The following is a 23770-nucleotide window of genomic DNA, read 5'->3' on the forward strand; positions in this document are numbered from 1 at the left end:
AGGAGACCCTCTCACAGGATAAAAAAGGGTTGCTTCAGGGCTGGAGTGATGAAGAGCGCTGGCTGTAAGCCAGGTTTGGTGACGCACGCCTGTGATCCCAGCACTCTTCATGGGAGGAGGCAGAGGCAGGTGGATCTCTGAGTTCAGTCTGGTCTACACAGCAAGTCAGGACAGCCAGGGCTACACAGAGAAACCCTGGCTTGAAAACCACCACCACTGGCTCTTCTTCCCGAGGACCTGCCTTCAACCCCCTGAACCCACGCGCTGGCTCCCTTCTAGGGGATCTGTTGACACCCTCTTCTGGCCTACATGGGAACACACATAGATAAATGACACAAATCTTTCTTTAAAAGATTGTTTCCACTCATACTATAAACCTCAACATTTTTACTTTACCTTGTCTACAGAATTACATTAAGCGGATAGACCAAGAGCTGCTCCGATGTCACGTGCCCTGTGGTTACAAGACTTATGGGTGACAAACGGAACTTGGACCTGTCACTCAGCTAGCTCAGTTACCAAGGCTACACCCATGCACCGCCCACTTCTTCCCCAAATGTCACCCATCTTTAGGCACAGGCTGAGGGTCTCTTGATGACCTACCAGCTCCACCAAGGCTCCTGGCATGTAGGGGAGGGCCCGTCCCGGCAGCACACAGTGCTGGATGACATAAGTGAACGAGTGAGAGCCTGGGAATGCTGCCTATGAAAACAGCCCTGGTGCCATCAGTAAGAAGCACACAGCCTAGAGTATCCTGCCTCTCAGCAACCTTAGCCGCCGGGCCGTGAGGGAGCCAGGGTGCGCCTGGCTCATGTCAGGCCACAGCTACAAAAGGGGGAGAAGGCCTTAAAACCTGCCCCTGCTGGAAAGCTATGCCCACCACATGCTCTGGCCACCTCACTCCCCACTTCCTCCATTCCTCTTACTTCCAATTCCCCCTCCGTGTGTGTGTGTGTGTGTGTGTGTGTGTGTGTGTGTGTGTATGTGTGTGTGTGTGTGTGTGTATGTATGTGTTTGTGTTTGTGTGCGTGCGCGCACGCATGCACTCACTGCGGGTCTGGAGAGGGGTGTTCGTGCATGTGGGGGGTCTGAAGTTGGGGTTGGTAATATCCTTGATGGTTCTTCCTCCTTATTCACAGAGGCAGGGCCTGTCTTTTAATCAGACCCAGGACACACGGACATGGCTAGTCTTGGTAGCCATCTTGCTTTGAGGATGCCATATCTGTCTTCTGGGGCTGGGATTGTGGGTAGGCCACCACGCCCACTGGACACATACATGACTTCTGGGGATCCAAACTCATGCTGTGTAGCATGTGCTTTAACAAACACCAAATCATCTCCCCAAACCCTGCTCTGAGATAGTCAGTTGGAAAAGTAAGGACAGCTAACTTTCACAGCTGTGTGTCCACGAGAGCAACTGTGGAGACAGCTTGTCCTCTGAGAGGCCGTGGTGACAGGACGGGCAGATGCGACTCTGAAGCCCAGGAAGACTACCCAGATGGCACCTTGAATCTTAACAGTCACCCCAAACACCCAATAGCCTGCCTCGCTGGGCCAGGAAAGGAGACAATATCTTTGGGGCCCTGGGGAACTTTCTAGAATTGTGGAAACAGTCTCTCCATTGCATGTCAGAACCCATGAGCCAGGAACCTGGAGCTCTGTCAACTGGGTCCTGTATGGACTGACCCTCAGTGCTTCCTGAGGAGGGGACAAGGATGCAGCCCCATGCCATCACCATCATGGATAACGTGAGCCTGGAAGACGCAGAATCCTGAGAAGTGTTAAAGCGCTGTTGCTTTCAAGTTAGGAGCAGAGGAGCCTGGTAGGCCTTCCCTGGGTTGTGTTTCCTGTCTCTGAGACATGCTCGATTCCAGAGCTCCACCCAGTGGCTGTCGGTGGACTTGCGGACAGTGGACTGCAAGCCTCCACAGGCTGCGCAGCCGGGGCAGGAGGCCAGGCACCATCAGCTTGCCTAGCCCAAGGCTCTCCCACAGTGGCTTACACCCCAAACAGATAGTGTGGGCATCAGCTAAGTATGTGGAGCAATCCCACCAATGTCCACGACCTCCATTACAGTATAGATTTACATGGAGAAATGTCCCGATTTCCACAGTTTCTGACATGAGCTTGGGCTCCTACACAAAACTTATCCCATGATCCTCAGGGTATGTGTGTCTCTGCCACACCATGACTAAGCTGAGGAATGATGGGTCTGAGATACACTATGGCTCCCAGAGGGATGGAGGCTCTGTCACTGGCCATTCCTTCCCTCTGCTGTGGAGGACACTGGCATCCTAGCCAGCAGGGCAAAGACCCCATGTGCTCCATGGTAAGGCATGGTGGTCTGTGTGCAGGCGTATGGGCTGGGCTGCTAACTACCACGTACCAGGGTCTCCCAGGCCACATCTACTGTGGAGAGGTTAGATTCTTGGCTCTCACTGAACAAACACTCCAGCCTAATTGGTGAGGTCTAGGCCAATGAAAGACCCTGCCTTGAAGTGGTTGGAGCTCCTAAAGATGAGGTTGACCTGTGGCCTCCATACTCATTGTGCACCACCGTCACCACCATCCTCCCCATTTTAAATAACCCCCAAACCTGGACAAGCTTTCTAGGCAGAGTCAGAGTTCCACGAGGAAGCTGTACATCCTTGGCAGACCACACCGTCCTGTGACAGGAAGCCAGGCAGAGCTGGAGGACCAAGTGTGGTGTTAATGGCACCCAGGAGCTGGCTCCAGCTCCCACCGCCCTCAGCAGTGACGTGAGGCAAGTCTGAAGAACTACAACACACTGCATTAAAACCCTAAACCACCAGGAGTCCACTGCATGGATCAGATGAAGACGGAGAAAGAAAGGGCACACAGGGGCATCGGGCAGGGAGCAAGCACTTCAAATAACCAAGGAAAGGGCTGGCATGATGCCACATGCCTGCACAGTCCTCTGAGAGGCTGAGCCAGGAGGATGGGAAGTTCCAGGTCGGCCTGGGATACCCTGTCTCAAAAAAAAAAAAAAAAAAGCTGGGTGCCTTTAGTCCCAGAACTCAGGAGGCAGAGAGGCAGGTGGATCTCTGAGTTTGAGAGTTGAGAGAGGGAGTTTCAGGACAGCTGGGGCTACACAGAGAAACCCTATCTCAAAAAACAAAAACAAAAATTTCAAAAACAAATAAAACAATTATTGGGATGTGGCTCAGTTGGCAGAGGGCTTGCCTGGCGTGCACAAAGCCAGGAGTTTTAACCCCAGCACCACATAAGCCCACACCTATAACCCCAGCGCTGGGAGTGGGAGTTAAAGGTTACAGATAGCCGGATGCCAGCCTCAAATCTGCCCCACAATTCCTAGGAAGGTGATCACTTGGCACTGTATTGGGATGCAACAGGATGTGGGCAGCACTCCCTTGGGGACTCTGCAGATTCCGTCTGCAGCACCTGGTGGGAAAACCACGGATGCCCAGGGCAGACCCAGGCCCGGCCTGCACAGACTCACTGACCACCCCATGCGAGGTCTAGCTCCAGGTACACGAGACAGGAAACAGCTTGTGCCCTAAGTGTGCACGCTCGGGCCCAGCGAGCCTGTTAGGCAGTGAACCTGTGTCACTGTAAGTGAGGGAAGATGCCAGACGGAGTGCGAAGACTCCAGAGGCAGGGGAGGAGGTGGGAAGCAGAGATGGGGAAGAACCAAGCCCAGCACACTGAGGGTGGATGTCCCACAGCAGAGAGGCACCAGGCCCAGAGCCCTGAGCCAGCACCCAGCCTGAGCCAGGACCGATCCTCACTGGCCTTCCAACCCTTCTCCCAATTCCAGACCTCATGATGGAAAAAAATGTGGACAGCCGCTATGTGAACCTGTCCTCCTGACCCCTGGGCTGCCACACAGGAAGACCAAAGTCACAGCAGTCATTGGCCTCACCTTAGCTGGCATGATGCAGTATGGCAAGATGACCCTCTACCCCTGTCCAGCCTCTGGACCACGGACTGAGTTCCTGCCACAGGCCTCCAGATGTCAATCCATCAACTTCCAAACTGCAGGGTCAGAGAGTACGGCCCTGGAGAAGGGCATACGGGCTTTTCCTAGAGATGCTGCCTAAAAGAGACGTGCTTGCCACCATCACTGCCCAGGCTTGCAGGGAGAAGTGCTGGGCATCTGGAGGAGATGCCCACGAAGCAGCTCACACGCATGGCATCTCTGCCCATCCCGTACACCCGCAAGACCCCTACTTGAGCCCGGTGACGGCGCCCAGCCTTGCGCAGGGCCCCGCTTAGCCAGACTAGCAGAATTAAAACACATGCCTCAAAGAAAGCTGTGCTTCAAGTGCAAAGATGGGGCGGAGCAGTCACCAGTGCCGACAGACAATGAAGTGACAAAGAGGGGCCTGTCTGCTTTGTCTCCTCTCAAGTGGAATCATAAGGCGTGTGGTATTCTGGGTCACACTCTCCCACTGAGTGTGACGTCTCAAGGACCACCCTGGTGGCTGCTGTGTCAGAACCTGGCCCCTCTTCATGCTGAATGACCGCCGCATGCGCGGACACACGGGTGGGCTGCCCTGGTTGCTCCCACCACCTGGCTGTGTGAAGGCCTGCTGAGTCTGTGGGAAGGCAGGCCATCGAGTAAGCCACCCCCACTCCGCCCCCAGCTCCCAGGGCCGGACAGAGGACGCACAGCTGTGCAGTCAGAGAAGCCTGACACCTTGCCGCCCAGACCTTCTGTGGCCTGTGGCCTGTGGCCATGTGATCACAGCACAGGTGACATCAAAGCGCCTTGCTGGGCGTGGTTACACACACCTTTAATTCCAGCTCTCAGGAGGCCAGCCTGGTCTACATGGTGAGTTCCAATGCAGCCAGGGTACACAGTGAGACCCTGCCTCAAAAACAAAAACAACCAAATAAACAAAAAACAAGGTGTATCCTCAAAAAGGGGACAGGGAGGAAGGCAGCCACCATGTTCATCATGAACAAATGAGGGGAGGGGAGGTCACAATGGAGGCAGCCAAAGCCTCCCAGATGGTGGGGACCACAGTATGACAGAGGGCACAGAGGGAAGGAAGTCATACCTACCCTCTGACCCCTCCCACCCTACACACACCTTCAGTGTCCCTCCCCTCCTCCCACACACCACAGACTCCGCCCTTGGTGTTGGGGACTTCTGGGGAAGGACTGTGGGCTGTGCGGGTCCTGAGCACAGGCAGCAGGAACACGCAAGCCGGGGGCCGAGTCTTCCTGTGTTCCCATGGCTGCATGAGTACGCAATCTGGGGCCACACTGTCCTGTATGCCCACGGCTGCATTAGCATGCAATCTGGAGCTTCCTTCCTGAATTCTGAATTCCAGAGGCTGCATCTTCTTGAATGCTTGCAGCAGCATTCAAATGCAATCTGGGGACACGTCTCCCTGAATTCTATTACCAGGTCAGAGCAAAAGTTCAGAGCAGCGCTTGGGGGCTGACAATCACAAGCTTAGGCAGGGGTCACCAACTTAAGAAGTCCAGTGACACCAAGGAAGTGGTCACTGCGCTAGGATGGACGTCTGCCGGGGAAGTGGTTCATGCCTGGGGGCTTGCAACACTCACAGGAACCAGTTTACCCAGAACCACCCAGAGGAGCCAACACTGCATTCCTCCGTCACACTTCTGGGGATGCCAGCTGCGGACAGGTGCTATCATCACTCATTTCACACAGGAAACTACAGTCTGGAGATGGGGTGCTGAACCCCAGAGATCACACAACAGTAAATGCACACAGAGACGAGCCTCGGCAGTTCTGTCCAAGCACACACAAAAGCCAGGGTCATCCCACACCTATTCGCTTAGCCTAAGAATAATCCGCTTGGGTCAGGCAAGAAGCAGCAGGATCTACAGACCACAGGACCCTTGTCCTCAGGTGTAGAGGCTTGGGGAATGGCATCTGTGCCCTGCAGTCCCCTCAGGGTTCCAGAGCATGAGCTGTTGAGACTGAGGCAGGCTGGCCACCTCACTTCGGCTCAAGCAGAGCTGCAGGGCCTCCTCCCACTGGGCCCAGCAGCAGATGAGAAGCTGAAGATGGCTCCAGAAGACAACACAGGGTTGTCCCTTCACCGGGGACAGGGTATGACATGCAGAGAGCACAGCAGCGGGCTTCTGCTTTCCCTTCTCAGCAGGAAAGCGGAATATGGCAAGGAGGGGGTTGTCAGCCCCAGGGTCCCCACCTTACGTCCATGCCCTGCCCAGGCCCCGGGAGAGGGACCAGGCACCCACACAGAGGGACAAAGCCCAAGGCAGGCAAAGGAAGCTAGACTGTGAGCCCATGACTGTCCTAGCCACAGCCTACTGTGGGAGCCGATACGCAAGGGGCGTGAGATGGCCAGAGCTCACTCAGGGGCCATTCTCAGGAGTGACACAATAGGGTTTTGCAGAACTGCCAAAGGAAGGACACAGCCATGGTCACACTCAGAACAGGAGTCAAATCCGGAAGTACTGGGGGTGGCCCCCAAGACAAAGCGGTGGTGAGCAGCCCTTTGGGCCCCCAGCCTTCAGTCCATGAGCTGGGCGCATCACACTGAACTCGTGGCCAGGAAGGGACAGAAGGCTGGCGCAGTGACGGGGGTGCCAGCTGCCCTCACCACACACCAGGCAGGAAGGGGGAAAGGGAGGATGCAATGACTGTCCTAGAGCAGAGAAGGCACTGAGACGACACCTCAGCCACCAGGGCCCGCTCAGACTCCTCTCCCATCAGCTTCTTCCTCCCTGGGCCAGTACCTGGCATCCAGGGCTGAAAATGCACTCAAGGGAGTCCAGGTCCCCAGGTAATGGCTTCCTAAGCCCCAGGTCAGACAGCAGTGGGCAACACAGGAACTACCGAGAGGCACCTCACTGGCATGGCTCTCCCACGGCACTCTGGAGGAGGAAGGAAGTGCCGGAGACCAGAATCACAGGGCAGCTTGGGACTGATGTGACGTCACACCAACAGCCTGCAGCGCCCTAAAAGTGTGTACACACCGGGGTGGGAGTGTGGGAAAAGACCACTGCATTTTAAGATTTTAAAGCAGTTCCCAAGACCGTTTACCTCCATGTGCCCGGGGCGCTCCCGTCAGAACCTGGCATCTCTGCTCAGCACTCCTCCCAGCCGGCACCATGGCCTCGTGGGCAAGGCCTGGTGGAGAGGATGCAGGACACCAGCAAGCCGACAAGCCTCCTGGCACCACGTCCAGGCACAGCCCTGCTCCACAACCCCGAGGTGCAGCTCTGGCCACTGGTATGCAGGGCAGTAAGGGGTGCCTGGTATTTCCTGGCATCCTGGCCCAAGTGTCCACCGTCCTGAGTCTGTGTCAGGGACAAAGGGGCCAGACCCTCATCCACGTGGCAAGGTTCCAAGCACTGGTTTGCACTGGTTGGGAGGGCTTTTCCTTGCTGGGTGGGGCTTCAGCTCCTATTTTAGGTTGCGAATGCCTTTGCCTTCTGGGAGGGACCTTCTGCTAGTGGCCAGCACACTTCTGCAAGAAAGCTCTGGAAATCCTGACTCAGACACGTCACTCCTCCACCTCAGACATAGGTTCCTTCCGATTCCTCTGGGTCACATGCTCCAACCGTAGCCCGCTTAAACACAGTGTGTGGTTTGGAGGACTCCAGGCCGAATCCTGCTTTTCCTTAGGAACTGTGGGCGTCTGTGCCAGCCTGTCTTTGGCAAGTGTGGAGCGATGGAGGGAAGAGGGTGAACAGAGAGCATGCCCAGACTCGGGACAGCCCCCACTGCTGAGGGACCCTCGTGTGGACCCCAGGGCCTGGCACAGGTAAGCACTTTTTTTTATGTCTTGGGTAAAAGCCCATCCGGCCAACTTGTTCGCCTGACTGACTTCCCAGCACATGGGCCCAGGAGCCGTTCACAGCTGTGGGAAGTTTTCTATGGTGCAGGTCAGTTAAGTAAAACAAAATTCTAGCCTTTGGTATAGCGACGCAGCTTGTTCCTGAAGGAAGGGTCCGTGGTGGCTCTGGTCAGCTCCCTCACGAAATGGGGACAGGCTCGAGGATGGTCAGAAAGTACAGCAAATGTCAGCCGGGCTGTGGGGTTACTCGATCTGGGCGGATTTCCAGGGTGGGGGAGGGCGCGGGGCGAGCTGGCGTGGCAGCACATACGTAGAGAATGCTCTAGAGCGGGCACACTGGAATGTGTGTTTGCACGGAGGCATGAAACCCCAAACAGAGGACTCTTTGGGCTGGACTGTAGCAGGGCAAGGCGGCAGCCCAGACGGCGGTAGAGGGCAGGGTCTGGAGGGGGAAGCCTTTAGAAACCGGCTCACCACCTCGGCACAAGGTGGGCTTTGTACACGGTGGGTTAGAGTGACAGTGCTGACACAAGTCCCTGTGAGCCAAGGCAAGCAGGCTGCTAGTTGGATGTTTTGCCAAGCGCTTTTGGCTGAGCCTTCCATAAAGATTCTCCCGGTGGAGGGCCTCCTTGGGGCCAGTGAGCAGACCCAAGACCAGCCATGAAGGGGCAACCCGCCTCAGCAGCTGCCTCCCTGCAGACACACGTGGTCTCAGCTGAGGTCTCACTGGCTTATGGGGACAGACACCTGCTCCCGAAACAGTCGTGAGGCATGGAACCGTTGGCCTTTCCAGCTGATCTGGTCAAGCGCCCCGTTGCCCTCCTGTCCCCTAGGCTGGGGCTCATCTGGCTGGCTCTGGCTGGCCAAAGACCTTCCTCCTGCCCACACCACTCAGGCAGGACACCATCTAGCAGTTGGCCTAAAGAGCCAGAAAGACCTGTCTCTGGAGGAAGGCCCAGCGGGGAGGTGCCAGGAAGGGCAGGCTGCAGAGAGAGCCCATCGGGCTTTACTGACAGAAGCCCCTGCCACTGTGGCACTTCTTTACCAGATAGTGCAGAGGGAGGGCAGGAAAAGGTCTGATCATGTGACTCCCCCCCCTCTAGTATGAAGGCGCCCTCCTCGGTGGCTGTGCACGGCGTCACAGACCACAGCGAGGGAATCAAGACTACTAAAACCACACAGGCAAACACCTCTCCTGCACACCTCTCCTCCAGGCGGCCCGACACAGGAAGGCGCAGCCTCTTGCTTGGCATCCCAGGAAAATCGTGCTTTGGGGGAAAGGTGGGTCACTCACTCTGGCCCTGGGCAGCATGTGGGTTTCTACTGGACAGCCCCAAGTGGCTGCTTAGGCTACTGGACCCCAGGACAGCTGAGGGCACGTGGCACCGTGACAGGGATGGTCAGCTCTAGCGCTCAGGGCTGGCATAGGGAAAGCTTGCTCCTCAGCACTGCCCAAGCTCAGCCCCGTGGGAGGGGTGCCACACACAGCCATGGTAAGGCAGAGGGTGCCGGATAACCAGCAAATGCAGAGACGGCCCAGGGCCCAGGTCTCGCCATGTCTGGGTCCATGCCTATACTCTCATCTCTGGTGCTTACGGAGGAGGAAGCTGGGGAGACACAGGCCTTAGGAAACCACAAAGACTAGCCCCCATTGACTATGCTGCCAGGGAAGGAGGTGGGCCAGGGTTCCTGGAAAGAGGGCTGCGGGGCATGCTGGGAAGCCTAGTGCCTTGATCTGACAGCACAGGACGTTCTACTCCTTCTTACCCATCGGCCCATGGGGCTCCCACTCAGCAGGAAGTCCGAAGCCTGTGTGAGGCCAGGCAGGTCTGGCAGCTGGGCCACACTGGTCACTGGAGTAGTGTGTCCATCTGAATCACGGTACCTGGGGGCCAGGAGGTGTGCCGAGGCTCCGGGGGCCGTGTCTGTGACTACGTGTGCAAGGGTACACAGTCTATGTTGGTGTGTGCCCATATGTGAACCTGTTTGTAAAGATGTGCCTGGTATGTGCATGTTCATGCTTCTGTGTATCCAGATGCACACCTATCCATGTGTGTTCCCACGCACACTTACGTATGGGTGTGTGCTTGGGCGTACACACCCGTGTGTGCACATTTGCAAGTTCACGTGCCTGATATGAACACATATGCACACACATCTACATGAGACGAAAGGCACATGCACCTTATCTGGAAAATTTGAGAAAAGCTAACAGGAGACTGCTCTTACCCTTATCTTAATGAGGCTAAATTTTTCAGTTCCTAAAACACATATAGAAACAGAAAGCCTTGGGACCAACAGGACAAACAAGGACAGACAGGCAGGCCCATGCTTCCTACTGGGACAGCCAGTGTGTCCTACGCTGCCTTTCCAGATCCCTGGGCTGGGCAGGCCGGTGGACCCTCGCTGGCCCCACACACCACCACGCCAGTCCAAGCTCCCCTCCTGTGAGACGAGACCGAGGTCACACCTCTCTGTGCAGGGCTGGCCGGGGTGTGAGTGGGACATCGGGCCACATATGTGAAGTAGACGCAGTAACTCACCAACAGGTCTGCCCCAGTCTGCAGGGCAGGAGACTGGAGTGGAAACACTTGCAGAGCCAAGGCCAGAGGCGCTGGACCGGCTGAGTCCTGCCAGAAGGGGGCCCAGCTGAGGGGATGAAGCCAGGCGGGGCCTGCAGGGCGGTGCACAGCGGGCTGGGCACAGGAACCCACCTCTCAGGGCATCGCTGACTCACTGTGAGGTGGGCTCGGCTCCCCACCCAGTGTCCACCTCACAGATCTCCCGGGCCCTCAGCTGGCGGTCTGGGGCATCACAGCAAACCTGTGATTCCTCAAAGGATGCAGCCTGAGGCTGATGTGGCTGTGAAGGCGGGGAGCCAGCACATTCTTACGTGACCTGCGCCTCTGCCCGGTACGCCGAGGCCACCTGACCTGCCGTACCACAAACACATAAGACCGCCCATGCCACCCGTGGGTCACACAGTACAGTCTCACGCATTTCTGTCTCATCTGTGCTGTTTCAAAACAACTCAGGAGCCCTGCTGGAAAGATCTGTACAATAAGTGTGGCTTGGAAGGGTCTGTGAGAGCATTGCGTGCCCATGTGGGAAGGCTTTAGAAAATGCCCTGGGCCGTGTCCCCCCCCCTCCAGTTTTTCTCCCCACCCAAGCAGTGCTGGGTGAGGGCCACACTTCCAGGAGCCACTTGGAAGGGCTATTTACAGAGTGGTGGCCAAGAGTCATTGCAGGAACACAGCATTCCCAGACGCTGGCCTTGGGGAGCTCCCGAGGGATGCAGGGCTGACCTTGGCAGCCCTTCCGTGGCGCTCGGGAGGCCCCGGGTTCTCAGCCTGAAATGTGTCCATGGAGCGCCTGTCCCTCTTCTGTGCTGCCGTTCTAGGTCCTTTAAGGAGGTGGCTTGGGCTGTGGTAGGAAAGTAGGATGGTGTACCCTGGAAGGCTGGTGACCTCATCTGACCCGAGAGCTAGCGGCACTGCGCAGAGCAGCTATGTCAGAGCTGCTGTCTATCGCTGTGTGGACGTCTCATTGACAGGAAGAAATTACCAGTGGAGCAGGCATGGACAACCAGGACACACAGTGCTGGAGAGGCCGGCACCTCACGAGCACAGAAACATGCCATGTGCTATTTGGGACCTGTCAGAGCGGCAGCAGATAAAGCAGATACATGGCCACCACTGGGTGTCAGGGGCGGCAGCGAGGGAGCTGTGTCAGGGCTGTGGCCACTTTCAAGGCGGTGCCTGCCAAGAAGAGTGTGTGTCATTTCTACAGATTCTTCAAAATGGCCTCAGGGAGAGGTTCAAGTTCTCTGCCAAATGAGGCTGGGCTCCCAGTGGTGTTAGCTCCCAGGCTGGCCCAGGCGAACTAAGCAGGGCCTGGCTGTGCTCCCACACAGGAACTGAGGTCCACGTGCATTACTAGACAGAAGCACAGCACAGAGCTAGCGCAGAGCAGTGCTCCACGAGAACGCAGGGAGCCAGGCTCGGGCTGGCTTCCCCGTGCAGCCCCGAGGCCTCTCTCGCCCTCTCTCCATCCCGTCTGGGGCCGACAGTGGAGGACGGGGAGGGAGCTGAGGAACTGTCAAGGTTACAGAGAAACTCAGGACCCAGGGTGCTAGGAGAAGGCTGGAGACGGAAGGGTAGATTGTGGAAGGTTTGACAGTAGAGGCCCTGTCGGGTAGAACATGGCGGTAAAGGGGCCAGGTGGTCCCAGGTGCTGGCTAGGTCTGACAACACGTGACCCTGGGCTCCCGAGAAAGGATGGACCCGCCTGACCTCAACAAAGACAGGGCCAAGGATGGTAGCTGGATGCGTGGCACACAGGGAGATCGCGCTGCATGAAGTAGGAGACTCTTGGCTACTCCCCAGGACAGGCCTGGGGCGCTCTGCGGGCCAGCGAGGGAGATATGCTCAGTGTGCATGGGTGTCCAGTCACTCCCAAGGTGACGAAAGCACAAGATGTCACTTTTGTGAGGCCCTCAACGAGCAGGGCTGGGTACAGGAAGCAGGGGCCCCAAGCATGGCTGTGTGTGACAGTGTCCAGCAATCCATCCTTGCCTTTCGCATTCCCAGCTGGGAAGGGGCGTAGGTACCCGGCACATAGCTGGAAGGCTGAGACCCGAGACCTGAGGTGATGAAGCCGGAATACCACCCTGTGTGGGCCCAGATGGCACGCAGGACCTGAGCAAGGCTCCTCCACCCCGGGGGGCAGGGTGGACGAAATCACACAGGGACCAGAGGCAGGCCACAGCCAGAGAGACGCAGAGGTGACGGATGGCCAAGGACGCAGTGCCAGCAGCACGCGGCACACTCGGGACACGGAGCGGCTGCAGAGATACATCAGCCGTCGGCTCAGCAGCTCTGCTTCCTGACCGTGGTCAGAGATCACAGGATGACTTCCCACTCCACCTCACAAGACAGACTTCAAATTGCTTCCTCCAGGGCCAGCCATGACTCTTCATTTCCACGCCGCCGGCTCCATAAGCACCGGCAGCTGGAAGCCATCACGGCCACGGCTGTGTCTTTTCAGACTGAAAGAGATAGATAGGATGAGGGGCCCACAGGGCCCCGGGGAGAAGCAAGGGCAGGCTGTGGCAGCGCCGTAAGCACCAGAACACCTCAGACTCATCAAAGCCCAGTCCAGTGTGGCATCACGGGGCCAGGAACGGTCACCTTCCTGCTCCTTGAGACACCCGTCGAGAACTGTCCTCTGGGCCTGAAGACAGACAGGCTGAACGAGAAGGCATGGTCCAGCAAGTGACCTGATGACTGTGGTGGTGTCCTTTAGCCTAGAGCTTAAGAGGCCTGTGGACAGGCAGGGGCTGGCGTGGACTCCGGACTCTATAATAGTGTGCACAGTGAAATGATCAAAATTAGCTTAAAAAAAATTACAGGGGCTGGGGAGATGGCTTGGTGGTTTAAGAGCACTGGCTACTCTTCCAGAGGACCTTGGTTCGATTCCCAGCAACCACATGATGGCTCACAACCGTTTTTAACTTAAGTCCGGGGATCTGACCCCCAGTTCTGATGCCAGCGGGCACCAACCTCACACATAGTACACAGACATACACACAGGTAAAACAACCATGGGCATAAAGCGAAAATAACAATAATTCAAAAAGTTAAGTGATAAAAAAACCTCTAAAAGCAAAGAGCCTGGGGCTGGCTCAGTGGTTGAGAGTGCTTGCTGCTTTCCTGAGTAACCCCAGTTCCAGGGAAGACGCCCCGCTCCCCTCTGGTCTCCTCAGGCACCTGCACACACCCACACAGCATAAAGACTCCCGCCCGTAAATTCTCCCTGGGAGAAGACTTTCTCCATCCCCCTCGACACACAGCGCTCTCCCCAGCCGGTCCCCCCTGTCCTGTCTCTCTGTCTGATCAGGAACCTGTCTGCACGTGAGGCAGGAGCTCCCTCCATACAACAGCTGTTGTGGCCTGTGGTTTCTGCTATTGTACAGAGGCAGATTCTTTACATGTCATAGTGGGAGGCATGGCAGCAAGCAGCAGGCACCTGAGGTACAAGCATGAGACAGGGAGGAGAGGGAGGGAGGGGGAGGGCACAGGGGGGAGGGAGGGAGAGGGGAGGGAGGGTAAAGGGGGAGGGAAGAGGAGGGGGAGGGAAAGGGAGGGAGAGGGGAAGGGAGGGAGAAGGAAAGAGACAGGAAGGGAGGAGGAGGGAAAGGAGAGGGAAGGAGGATTGGGAGAGAGGGAAGGGAAGGAAGGAAGAGAGAAAGCAAACTAAAAGTGGGGCTAGGCTTTCTCCCCTCAGAGAGAGCCCTCAGTGACATACTTCCTCCAGCAATGCCATAACTCCTAAGTCTCCCCAAACAGCATCACCAATGGGAACTAAATATTCAGAGGTCTTAGCCTAAGGTAGACCACCGCAGAGCTACACAAAGCCTCAGTCTGTAAACAGAGCAGGTGCACCACGGCAGATTGTAGCCATACTGTGTGCATCAGCCAGCCCAGGCCAACGCACACACACACGCACAGACATGTTGACCAACTTTAGAGCAAACAAAAGCTGGCTTTGGAGAGAGGCCAGCTTTCAGGAACCCCATTAAAATTATGGCTCCACTTTTATCGCACTCAACTTCCTTTGAACAAACAGCAATACTATTTCCTAGCCTTCACTACTATTTAGTTAAATTTTACAGGGAGAAAGGGGCCATTTGTATGGAAACAAAATTATTTCATTTACCAAAGATGGACCGGCAGAGTGCTGGGGCTGTCAGCATCCTTATTTAATGCTCTGCCCAGGAATTTACAGCTACTGAGTGAGTTCTAGCCAAAGGGACGAGAGGTCTGGCCACCCCAGGGAACTCCCACAACATCCCGTCCTCCATGACACGCCAATCTGGTTTCTAGAACAAGGTCTCTACAAAGGTCAAACCCAGCCTGAACCTTCTAGAATGTCTAAGAGTCTTAAAGGCAAAGGCCCGCCTGGACCCAGCAATGCCGGCAGGGGCTGGTGACTCGGTGCTGAGGCCTCCTGGAGCCTGCTCCTGGGCCACAGTTAGCCGCTGGGCAACAGCGGGATCCTCGTGGGTCAGCGGTGAGGGCGCCTGGGGCTTCTCGCTCCGCCCTGCACCTGTGAACACCAGGCCTGTCGGCGATGTCTGGCCTGAGACCTTGCTCTTGACAGCAAGCCTGGCCCCGACGCGAGGCCACACAGCACGCGCTTCTGTTGCAGGTCTGACAGCTCTCCTGAAGATGGACCGCCACAACATGTCCTGGGTGCGCTACCCGAGCCAGGTGTCCCCGGCCGTGGAGGACGTCATTGCGGCGCAGAGCGTCACCTCTAGGTGCACGCATGTCTACGTGGCAGTGTGTGTCCCGCTGAGCCTGGCGGCAGGGCTCTTCAGTCTGAGCGTGTTCGTCCGGGACCGGGCTAGGCTGGGGGCGCTGGACAGGCTCCTTGCGAGCCTCACGGTCACCAGCATCTTGGTGACCCTACTGTCCCTCAACGCTGCTACCCGGCCTGACTACATGCACACGACAAACCTGGGCTGCGGGGCCCTCTCATTCTTCTCCAATGTCTGCTACTTCACAGCCCAGTACCTGCAGGGAGCCACGCTTGTCCTGACCCTTCTGCCGGGATCTTCGGGCTGCCGGCTCTTGGCGAGGCCTGTGGCAAGCCTAGCTGCCATCGGGGGCTGTGCTGTCTGTAGCTCGCTCATCCTGGTGTCCCTGCTGGGCACATCTGGGGAGCTGCACGCGACCACCATGTGCCAGGTGGACCCGCTGACTGCATGGCCGGAATACGAGATTGTCAAGTTCAGTCTGGGCTTCGCACTTGCTCTGACCTTCCAGGTCAGTCTCTTCTTCCTGCGGGCTATGCAGCCGGCCTGGCGGGCGGCTCCCGCTCAGGGGGACACGGCCTCCGGGCGCTGGGTGGTACTGGCCGTGGCTCTCAACATGCTTGCCTGCAGACTCTTCTTCAATGCGGTCCTCCTGCATCGGGCGCAGCTGAAGCTGCGGAAGGACATCGGCACCCCGAGGGATGAGCTGCTCATGAACCTCGCCGAGCTGGCCCTGTCTGCAGAGAGCTGCAGCAACTCGGCGTTCGTCGCCCTCCTCCACACACCATGCCGGCTCCGGCTGCGGGGCCTGCTTGAGCGCCTCACGCAGCGATGCCGGCAGGGGCTGGACAACAACATGGCCTTGAACAGAGCAGGGGGCTAGACAGAGCCTGCCTGCTGGCGCAGGCCACGGCCCTCGCCAGTCTTCCCCGAGAGCTTGAGCAGGGTCAAGGGTTTCGGATGGTGCTTACAGAACACTGGCACGTCTGTCCTCACCTCCCCCTATGCAAAACAGGAGTTTCTCTTCCCAGACCAACGGTCAGAGCTTGAGGGACATGCTGACGTGGGCTGCCCAAGGGCCACGCGTCTGCCGGAGGGTGCTCTGACCTTAACGCCCACATGTAACCACCTCGCCCGCTGGCTCCATTCAACAGACGGGTCTGCCGACATAGGAAAGGTGCGGTGGAATAAACACAACTCTAACGTTTCGTTTCCAGACAGGATCTCACTACAGCCTCGATGGTCGAGACTCTGGATCCCCCTGCCTCAGCCTCCCTAGTGCAGGGACTGTAGGCCTACGTCATCACACCTGGCTTCTAAGTCACTCTGTAGGGATGTTACGCTCTGGCCCTACGCAGTTGTTGCCAGCTGGCCTTCAAGTGCCCGAGAATTTGGGCAACAGAATTCCTGCCAAAAACCTCCTTTGGGTTCACCTTTTAAAACCCCGTCATCGCTGGGGCTGCAGAGATGGCTCGGCAGTCAGGAGCCCACTGTGTTCTTGCTGTGTTCCGTTCCAGAAGCCCCCTCTAACTACTCCAGGGGGAGCCAATGCTTTCTTCCACGGGCACTTGCACTCATGTGCATATACCACCACCACACACACACACACACACACGCACAGTTTAAAAGAATGCAAATACACCTTTAAGAAATTCGGTCATAATCACTGGCTTGTTAAAGCTGTCACCCATAAGTAGAAGGTCACATCCAGTGACAACGGTGTCACAGTGGCTGCTGAGAGGTCCAGAAAGCCCCATGTTGGAAGCCTGGTCACCAGCGGGGTTGTGTGAGAAATTTGTAAGAGGAGAAGCCCAATGGCCAACGGCCCCAGGCCGTCCCTTGGCCTCTTCCAGGCTCTCTGTATCAATGTGTGATCTCTTCTGTCCAGGGTGCTCTTACCACCAGCTCCTCCCACCGTCCCACAAGCTCCTCCTACAATCCCGTCCACACCCACTGAGACCCGTGACCCCATCCTTTCTTCCACCACCACAATTCCTTCTGGTCCCACCGGGACCCCCTCAGCTCACACCACTTCAGCCACGGTTCCATCTGCCCCGGCTACGCTTCATCTGCTGTGCCAGAACCCAGCAAGGGCCTTGCGGAGACTAGCTTGGCAGGGCTACCTGAGCTTAGATTGCCAACTGCTGAGGCTGAGAACTACCAAGACCCTTCTTTATGAAGTAAGTCCCCAGCCTCAGCTATGCTGCCAGAGCAAGGAAAAGCTGACTAAATGTCCACACTCCAAGACATCTCTGCCCACCGGCTGGAGAGGGGCAGCCCTCTGGAAGCTCTGGGTTAGCTCAGCACACAGCCAGCCACCAGCTGCCCCTCTGGAAGCTCTGGGTTAGCTCAGCACACAGCCAGCCACCAGCTGCCCCTGGACCAGCCTTGTAGACCCTCTCTCCACTTACATTCGATGGAGCCAGAGTTGAGCTGACTGCCATGCAGGTTCTGGGGTGCTCTCCCCATGTGGTGCCCTCTTCTCCAAGTGCTGTACCCCAACAATACCAACTCACCCACCCTTCCAGAAATCCCGTCTCTGTCCCCTCCGCTGACCACACACAGCCTGTCCCGCTCCTCTCAGACCTCCTTCCTGTTCTGTGGCCCAGAGGATGCCTTGGGCCGGAAGCTGGCAAACCAGGGCATCATCCTGTCGGGACCGAATTCTGCACGGCGGGTCCTCCTGGTGTCACAACAGCCATCTGACACCTGGCCAGGTTCTTGGTGGCTCCTCACATTCGCACTGGCAGATGTGGAGGCTGCTAAGTTAACTTACAAACACCTGCCACGATGGATGACCATCGTGGCTCGGAAGAAGAGAGGTGGCACCCCCACCCCCACCCCCACGTGTGCTCAGGCTACTGGGAGCAGTGGCCCAGGGCAGGGGCAGGAAACAGGACAGGCCGCAGCCTCAACCCACCAAGCTCCGCAGCACTCCAGTATTTAGAATTCTGACCACAAAAAGGTGCAGTGGCGGCTTTCAAAGGGACCCTGGTTTTTCAGCTGCAGAGTGCAGTCCAGAGACAACCTCAGTGTCATTTCTCACAAAGTGTCCAGCATTTTGTTAAGGTTTATTTATCTTTAGTGTCTGTATATGGGTGTTTTTGCTGCATATGTGGCTGTCACCTGTGTGCAGTGCCTGAGGAGGCCAGAAGAGGGCACTGACCTCCCAGGACTGCAGATGGTTGTGACTGGCCATCTGGGTGCTGGGTATTGAACCTGGGTTCCCTGAAAGAGCAGACAGTGCTCTTAACCTCTGAGCCACCTCTCCAGCCCACTGCCCCCTGTGGCCCTGAAATCTGCCTGTTAGGCTAGGTGGGTTGGCCAGCGAGCTCCGGAGATCCACTGTGCCTCCTTGGCACTGGGACTACAACGTAGGCCACCACACCTGACTTTAAAGAGTTCCAGGGAGCCGGGGATGGGGGCCAGTGGATGGCGGTGGCAGTGCAGGCCTTTAATCCCAGCACTCAGGAGGCAGAAGTAGGCAGATCTCTGTGAGTTAGAGGCCAGGCTGGTCTATAGAGTGAGTTCCAGGGTAGCCAGGGCTACACAGAGAAACCCTGGGGTCGGGAGGGCAGTTTCCAGGGAACCAGCGCCCTCTTCTGGTCTCCTCAGGTACTGCACACATGTGATGCAGCCCTACACATGCAAGCAAAAACACCCGCCTGCATTAAGTAGATAGCTATTTTCTTGTTTTTATTATTGTACAGACGCACACACAGCATACATGTGAAGACCTGAGGACAATTTGCAGAACTTGGCTCTCTCCTACCATGAGGGGCCAGGGATTTAACTCAGGGCATCAGGCTTGGCAGCAAATGCTTTGGCCTGCTGAGCCCTCCCCAGCTACACCTGATTTCTGTGCGTGGGTTTTGGAGATCAAACTCAGTTTTCCTTGCAAGGACTTTGCTGACTGTGTTCTCTCTCTAGACCTAGACTTCCGTGCTTTAAAAAGACAATAAGCTGGGTGTGGTGGTGCATGTCTGTGATTCCAGCACTCGGTCGCTCAACTGAAAGGATCTGAGTCCAAGGCCTGCCTGGGCTACATATAAAGACCCTGCCTTAAACAAAACAACGACACCAATAAAAACAACAGGGATGGAGTGGAGGCTCCAAACAATTAAAACCTCGGAGAGCTGATTGGGGGAGGGGCCCCAGCAATAGGGGAGGGGCTCCAGTGGTTAGGGGAGGGGCCCAGCGATTAGGGGAGGGGCTCCAGTGTTGGAGCAGCAAGAGGCTGCAAGCTATACCAAGGCCCTAAGAGAAAGATCCTGAGCCAGTTTCCCCAGCAAGCCCTAGCCCGGGTTAGGCCCGCTAGATTCTGTCTCTCTGTGTCTTGGCCTGGCCATATACCCATTACGTCATAAACTCTTAATAACTACTAAGAGCAAGGAAGGGTCTTTCTACCTGAGGAACCGAGAGGAAGCTCTAGAGGAAAGAAGACATCTCAGATGTAGGTCTCAGGGCTGAGTCAGGGCAAGGGTGCAGGAAATCTCAGTGTGAACGGGATGCCGCCGGAACTGATGGTGGGGGAGAGACCCCCGTGGAGGCCACGTCTCTGTACAAAGGGACCCGCCTCCAGCACTCCTTCCGAGCCTCACTCCACTACCACACCCCGGGTGTCAGCAGTCCCCCTGGATAGTACGCAGGGGCCCTCCACCGCCATCTGCACCCTGAGCTCTACACACTCACTTCTGGTTGCCAACACTCTCCAGGAATCAAAGGAAGCAACCAGAATGCTCCCGGCAACCGTGAAAGGGGCCCAGCTGTCAACACTGTGAAGCCACCGAAACGGCTCCCTGCAGGCACATGGCTGTGTGTTCTGGGCGCCGGAGGAAGGGGAGGGGCAGGTGGCAGCTGCAGGGTCGGGCTAGGACAGGCTCCTGGGGCTGTAAATTCCTTCCCACATTGGAAGATAAGGCTACAGAGCTGGCTTTTCTGGGAAACAGCCCAGAGGGATGGGGATGGCACCTGGAGTGCACCTGGGATGTCCGCCTGGGGAGGCCTCCCGAACCACGCAGGACCAGGACCGCAGCACCCGGTGCCCGCAGGGGCAGAGGCGCCCGCTCCACAGCCCCAGGCCAGGCCCATCTGGATCCCGGTGAGGGTGCCTCCCTTGAGGTGTGGTTTTCCTGGCCACCATCTCACGAGAGTTGGGGAGGCTGAGTCACAGCTGGGCACCGAGCCTGACACAACAGCCTTTCCAGGCCAGCGTGAGCAGAGAGGGCACAGTGAGAGCAGCTCGGCCTCGGCTTCCCACGATGGTCAGTGGTACCTGACTGGCAGGGACCCAGCCAGGCGCTCGGCCTCCAGCTCTGGTTCTTCCTTCATAAAGAAGATGCCTGCCTCTTGCCCCACTAAACACTTACATACCTGAGTCCAATGTTAACTGTCCTGAAGCACCCAGGGCTGCAGAGTTAGACGTCAGTGACGTCTCCAGGCCGGGGCCGGAGCTCCCTGCCTCTCCTGAGTCTGGACAGCTAAAGAGAAATACACACATTGGGTGTGGGGACATGCTGGTGAAGATGCGTGGGGAGCTGACCCCAGATCCAGAGCACCACACAGAAAGCTGTGTGCAGCGTCACACACCTACAGCCCGGTGCTGGGAGTGGAGACGGGCAGGGTGCCCCTGACACTCACTGGCTGGCCAGCCTAGCCGAATCAGCAAGCTCTGGGTACACTGAGAAATCCCATCTCAAAAACTAAGGGGGGCAGTGACGGAGGAAGCACTGAGCATAGGCCTCTACACAGGCACACAAACACACACACTCCAAACACACAAACATGTACACAGAATGCATGTAAGGGTTGCAGACTGGAAGCATACAGGCAAACTTCTCCAACATCTGCGCTGTGTTCCCCAACCTATGCAGCCCTACACTTCAGGGGCAAAGCAAGTCCTGTGAGCGTCCTACACATGCTTTTGACGGGCAGACCGCCTCCGCAGTTAGGACCCAGAAGTACCAAGAGCACTGCCGGCTGGCTCAAATAAATGGCTGTCACTCTGGGGTTCTAACGGGTCGCTGTCTAAGAGGGAGGGTGGCCTCAGTGACAAAAGGAAGCTACCTGCCTCGCTCCCAAGAAAATGGAAAGGTTAACACCTGTGGGTGTCGCAGAAGAGCTATGAATGTGTCCAACACACTTGTTGGTGATTACAGTGTCAAAGGGCCTTTGCAGAGCTGGCTCACGCCACATCCAGGTGACCACCGAGCGGTGGGAAGCCAGGCAATGGTGCACACTGGCCGTGCTCAGACTCTGGAACCATGCCCCCCGAGGGGTCTTACCGTCAAGCAGGAGGTGATGCTAGCGCACGAGGTGCCAGGGCTGGTGTGCTGCGGAAGGGGACAGGAAGACCAACAGAGAGAAGCGGGGGAGGCGGGTCCAGCACTGGGGGACTACGGGTCCCTGGAGGCACCATGGATCCTGACCAGGGTTGTGTGCTGAGGAGCTCCTGGGAGAGGTTTCTGAGGTGAAAACAAACGGCGCCTGCTCCTCATAGGTGAGCCTGTCTGTCTACTGAACAGCCCATCACACCGGGCTTCCTCTCAAGTCTCTCCCTCTTGCCTGGAGTCACACGTGGGGGGTGAATTCAGCAGCCGGGGCCCTTCCTTGCCTGGTACACCAGCCAGTGTAGGTTCCTCAGACACAACATCATTATAACCAACTGTAGACGCACGCACAGAACACATTACCGAGCCCAGCCCACGCAGACATCCACCCCGCGTGGGGAAAAGTAGATCAGAAAGGACATGAGCATGGCTGGCGCAAGGGCAACGGCCCCTGCCCAGACTCAGCCACCGGCCTTGCCTTCTCCTACAAACGCTCACACTGTGTCCCTCAGGCTCTGGCCTCCGTCAAGAAACCAAGCCAGAGGCAGCCCAGCTTTGAGGGAGGGCTCTCTGAGACTCCACTGTAGAGCACTGTGGGGAGTGCGGAGGAAGCCCTCACTAAACAGCACTGTACCGCTGTACTGACGGGACCTCCTTCAAGGCCGCTCTCATCCCTATCCATGCAAAACCCCTTCTTCCTGGGTCCTGCCCTGCCTGTTAGCACAGTGATGGACAGAGGGCATGGCTGCCTGCTAGGTTAAAGGGAAGGCTGGGCTCCGGGCGGGATGCCGCCGGACACTTGAGCTGCGAAGCCTGCACCTGTGCATGGCGTCAGAGCACCCCAGGGGACTCCCCAAGAACCCAGAAGCAGTGAAGGCCCTCTCAGAGCTCCAGCACCATGCAACCCCAAGCATGGGCTTACAAGAGTTGGGAATTTTTAAGGGAGCAGCTATTTTTAAGTGGCACGCCTTGGCTATTTCAAGGCTTGGGTCTCGGTTTTATTTATTTGATTCAAAAGGAAGCTGTGTTTTTTCATGATCTGTTTCTTTCAAGATGGTGTCGCAGGCGTGTTTTAATGTTGACGTCATCCTGACTCGGCAAGCTGGTCACAGGATACTGAAGGGCCGATGGGCTCTTTATCCTGCCGCTCAAAGGAGGAAAAGCCAAAGCCGTAGTTGGGTCTTCTACGGCTCAAAGGGGCCCCGATTTAGTGTTTTTCCATTAAAAATAAAAATTTTAATGGAATTCTGCTTAAAGATCTGTACATTTCCAAAAATACCCGTCCCAGAGATTCTAAGCCAGGAACCTATAAAAACCCACCAAGCATGTCTGCAGCAGGGCGCTAGGCCCGAAGGCGCAGGGCAGCAGAGCAATGTCCCCAGTCTCCCCCAAAGCTGTCCGCACGCAGGCAACGGCTTCGTCTTTAAAAAAATCATTTCATGTGTACGAGTGCTTTACCTGTATATGTGTCTACGTACCACCTGTGTGCCTGGTCCCGGGGACCGAGAGGGAGCTGGGTCCCCTAAGACTGGAGTTACAGATGACAGCCAGCCACCATGCGGGTGCTGGGAATGGGACCATGTCCTCTTCAACTTTAACTGCTGACCATCTCTCCCACCCAGTACCTGCTCCTTCCTGCTGCATACAGGCTCCCTCTGGGGGAGGAGCGCACGGAGGTTCTGCTGTCCTCAGCCAGCAGAAGCATGCGATACTCATGCTCAGACACAAATGCCCGCCCAAGGTACTCACATCACAGCTCCGGGACAACGAAAAAGATAGCAGGACGACAGCACAGGGGCTGAGCTGAGGGGAGCCCTGGAGGGGGAGCCCTGGGGGCGGGGGGGCCTCTGCCAGCCTAGTGAGCCCCGGCCCATGAGAGACCCCGCCTCAAAAAAAAAAAGGGAGGGGTGGAGAGATAGATCAGTGGATAAGAGCATTGTCTTCTCCTCCTAGAGGTCCTGAGTTCAGCTCCCAGCAACCATGTAATGGCTTACAACCATCTGATGTCCTCTTCAGATAGAACACTCATACATAAAATAAATAAAAATCTTAAAAAAAAAAAAAAAACAAAACCAAGGTGGACAGAACCCGAGGAGTAACAAGTGAGGTTCTCCAGCCTCCACACACAAGCATATACATGAACTCGCACACATACTCAGATAAAAAGGAGAACGTTTAGATGAGACCAGTTAACTCTCAGTTATTATGACTACCAAATACCTTGACTGGAGAGCTGGGGGGGGGCTGCCTGAGGCCTGACCTCGGCGTGAAGACCCCTCCCCTGCACCGGTCTCTGCTCCAGGCAATGCTGTGGATGAAAGCCCAACAACCAGAAG

General features: G+C 56.7%; 2 protein-coding genes across 4 annotated transcripts in view; one reads left to right on the forward strand and one right to left on the reverse strand.

Moving 5' to 3' along the window:
- The window catches only part of C15H7orf50 (chromosome 15 C7orf50 homolog), a 96121-nt gene that overhangs the window by 37924 nt on the left and 34427 nt on the right, over positions 1-23770 (reverse strand). The window lies entirely within an intron of this gene.
- LOC110550696 (uncharacterized) lies at positions 7443-16321 on the forward strand. Its single transcript, XM_021640733.2, has 2 exons — positions 7443-7754; positions 14997-16321. The coding sequence occupies exon 2, from the start codon at positions 15017-15019 to the stop codon at positions 15986-15988; it is 972 nt and encodes a 323-aa protein (XP_021496408.1). The 5' UTR covers positions 7443-7754; positions 14997-15016; the 3' UTR covers positions 15989-16321.

This window comes from Meriones unguiculatus, chromosome 15 (assembly GCF_030254825.1).
Source record: "Meriones unguiculatus strain TT.TT164.6M chromosome 15, Bangor_MerUng_6.1, whole genome shotgun sequence".
Classification (NCBI taxonomy): Eukaryota; Metazoa; Chordata; class Mammalia; order Rodentia; family Muridae; genus Meriones; species Meriones unguiculatus.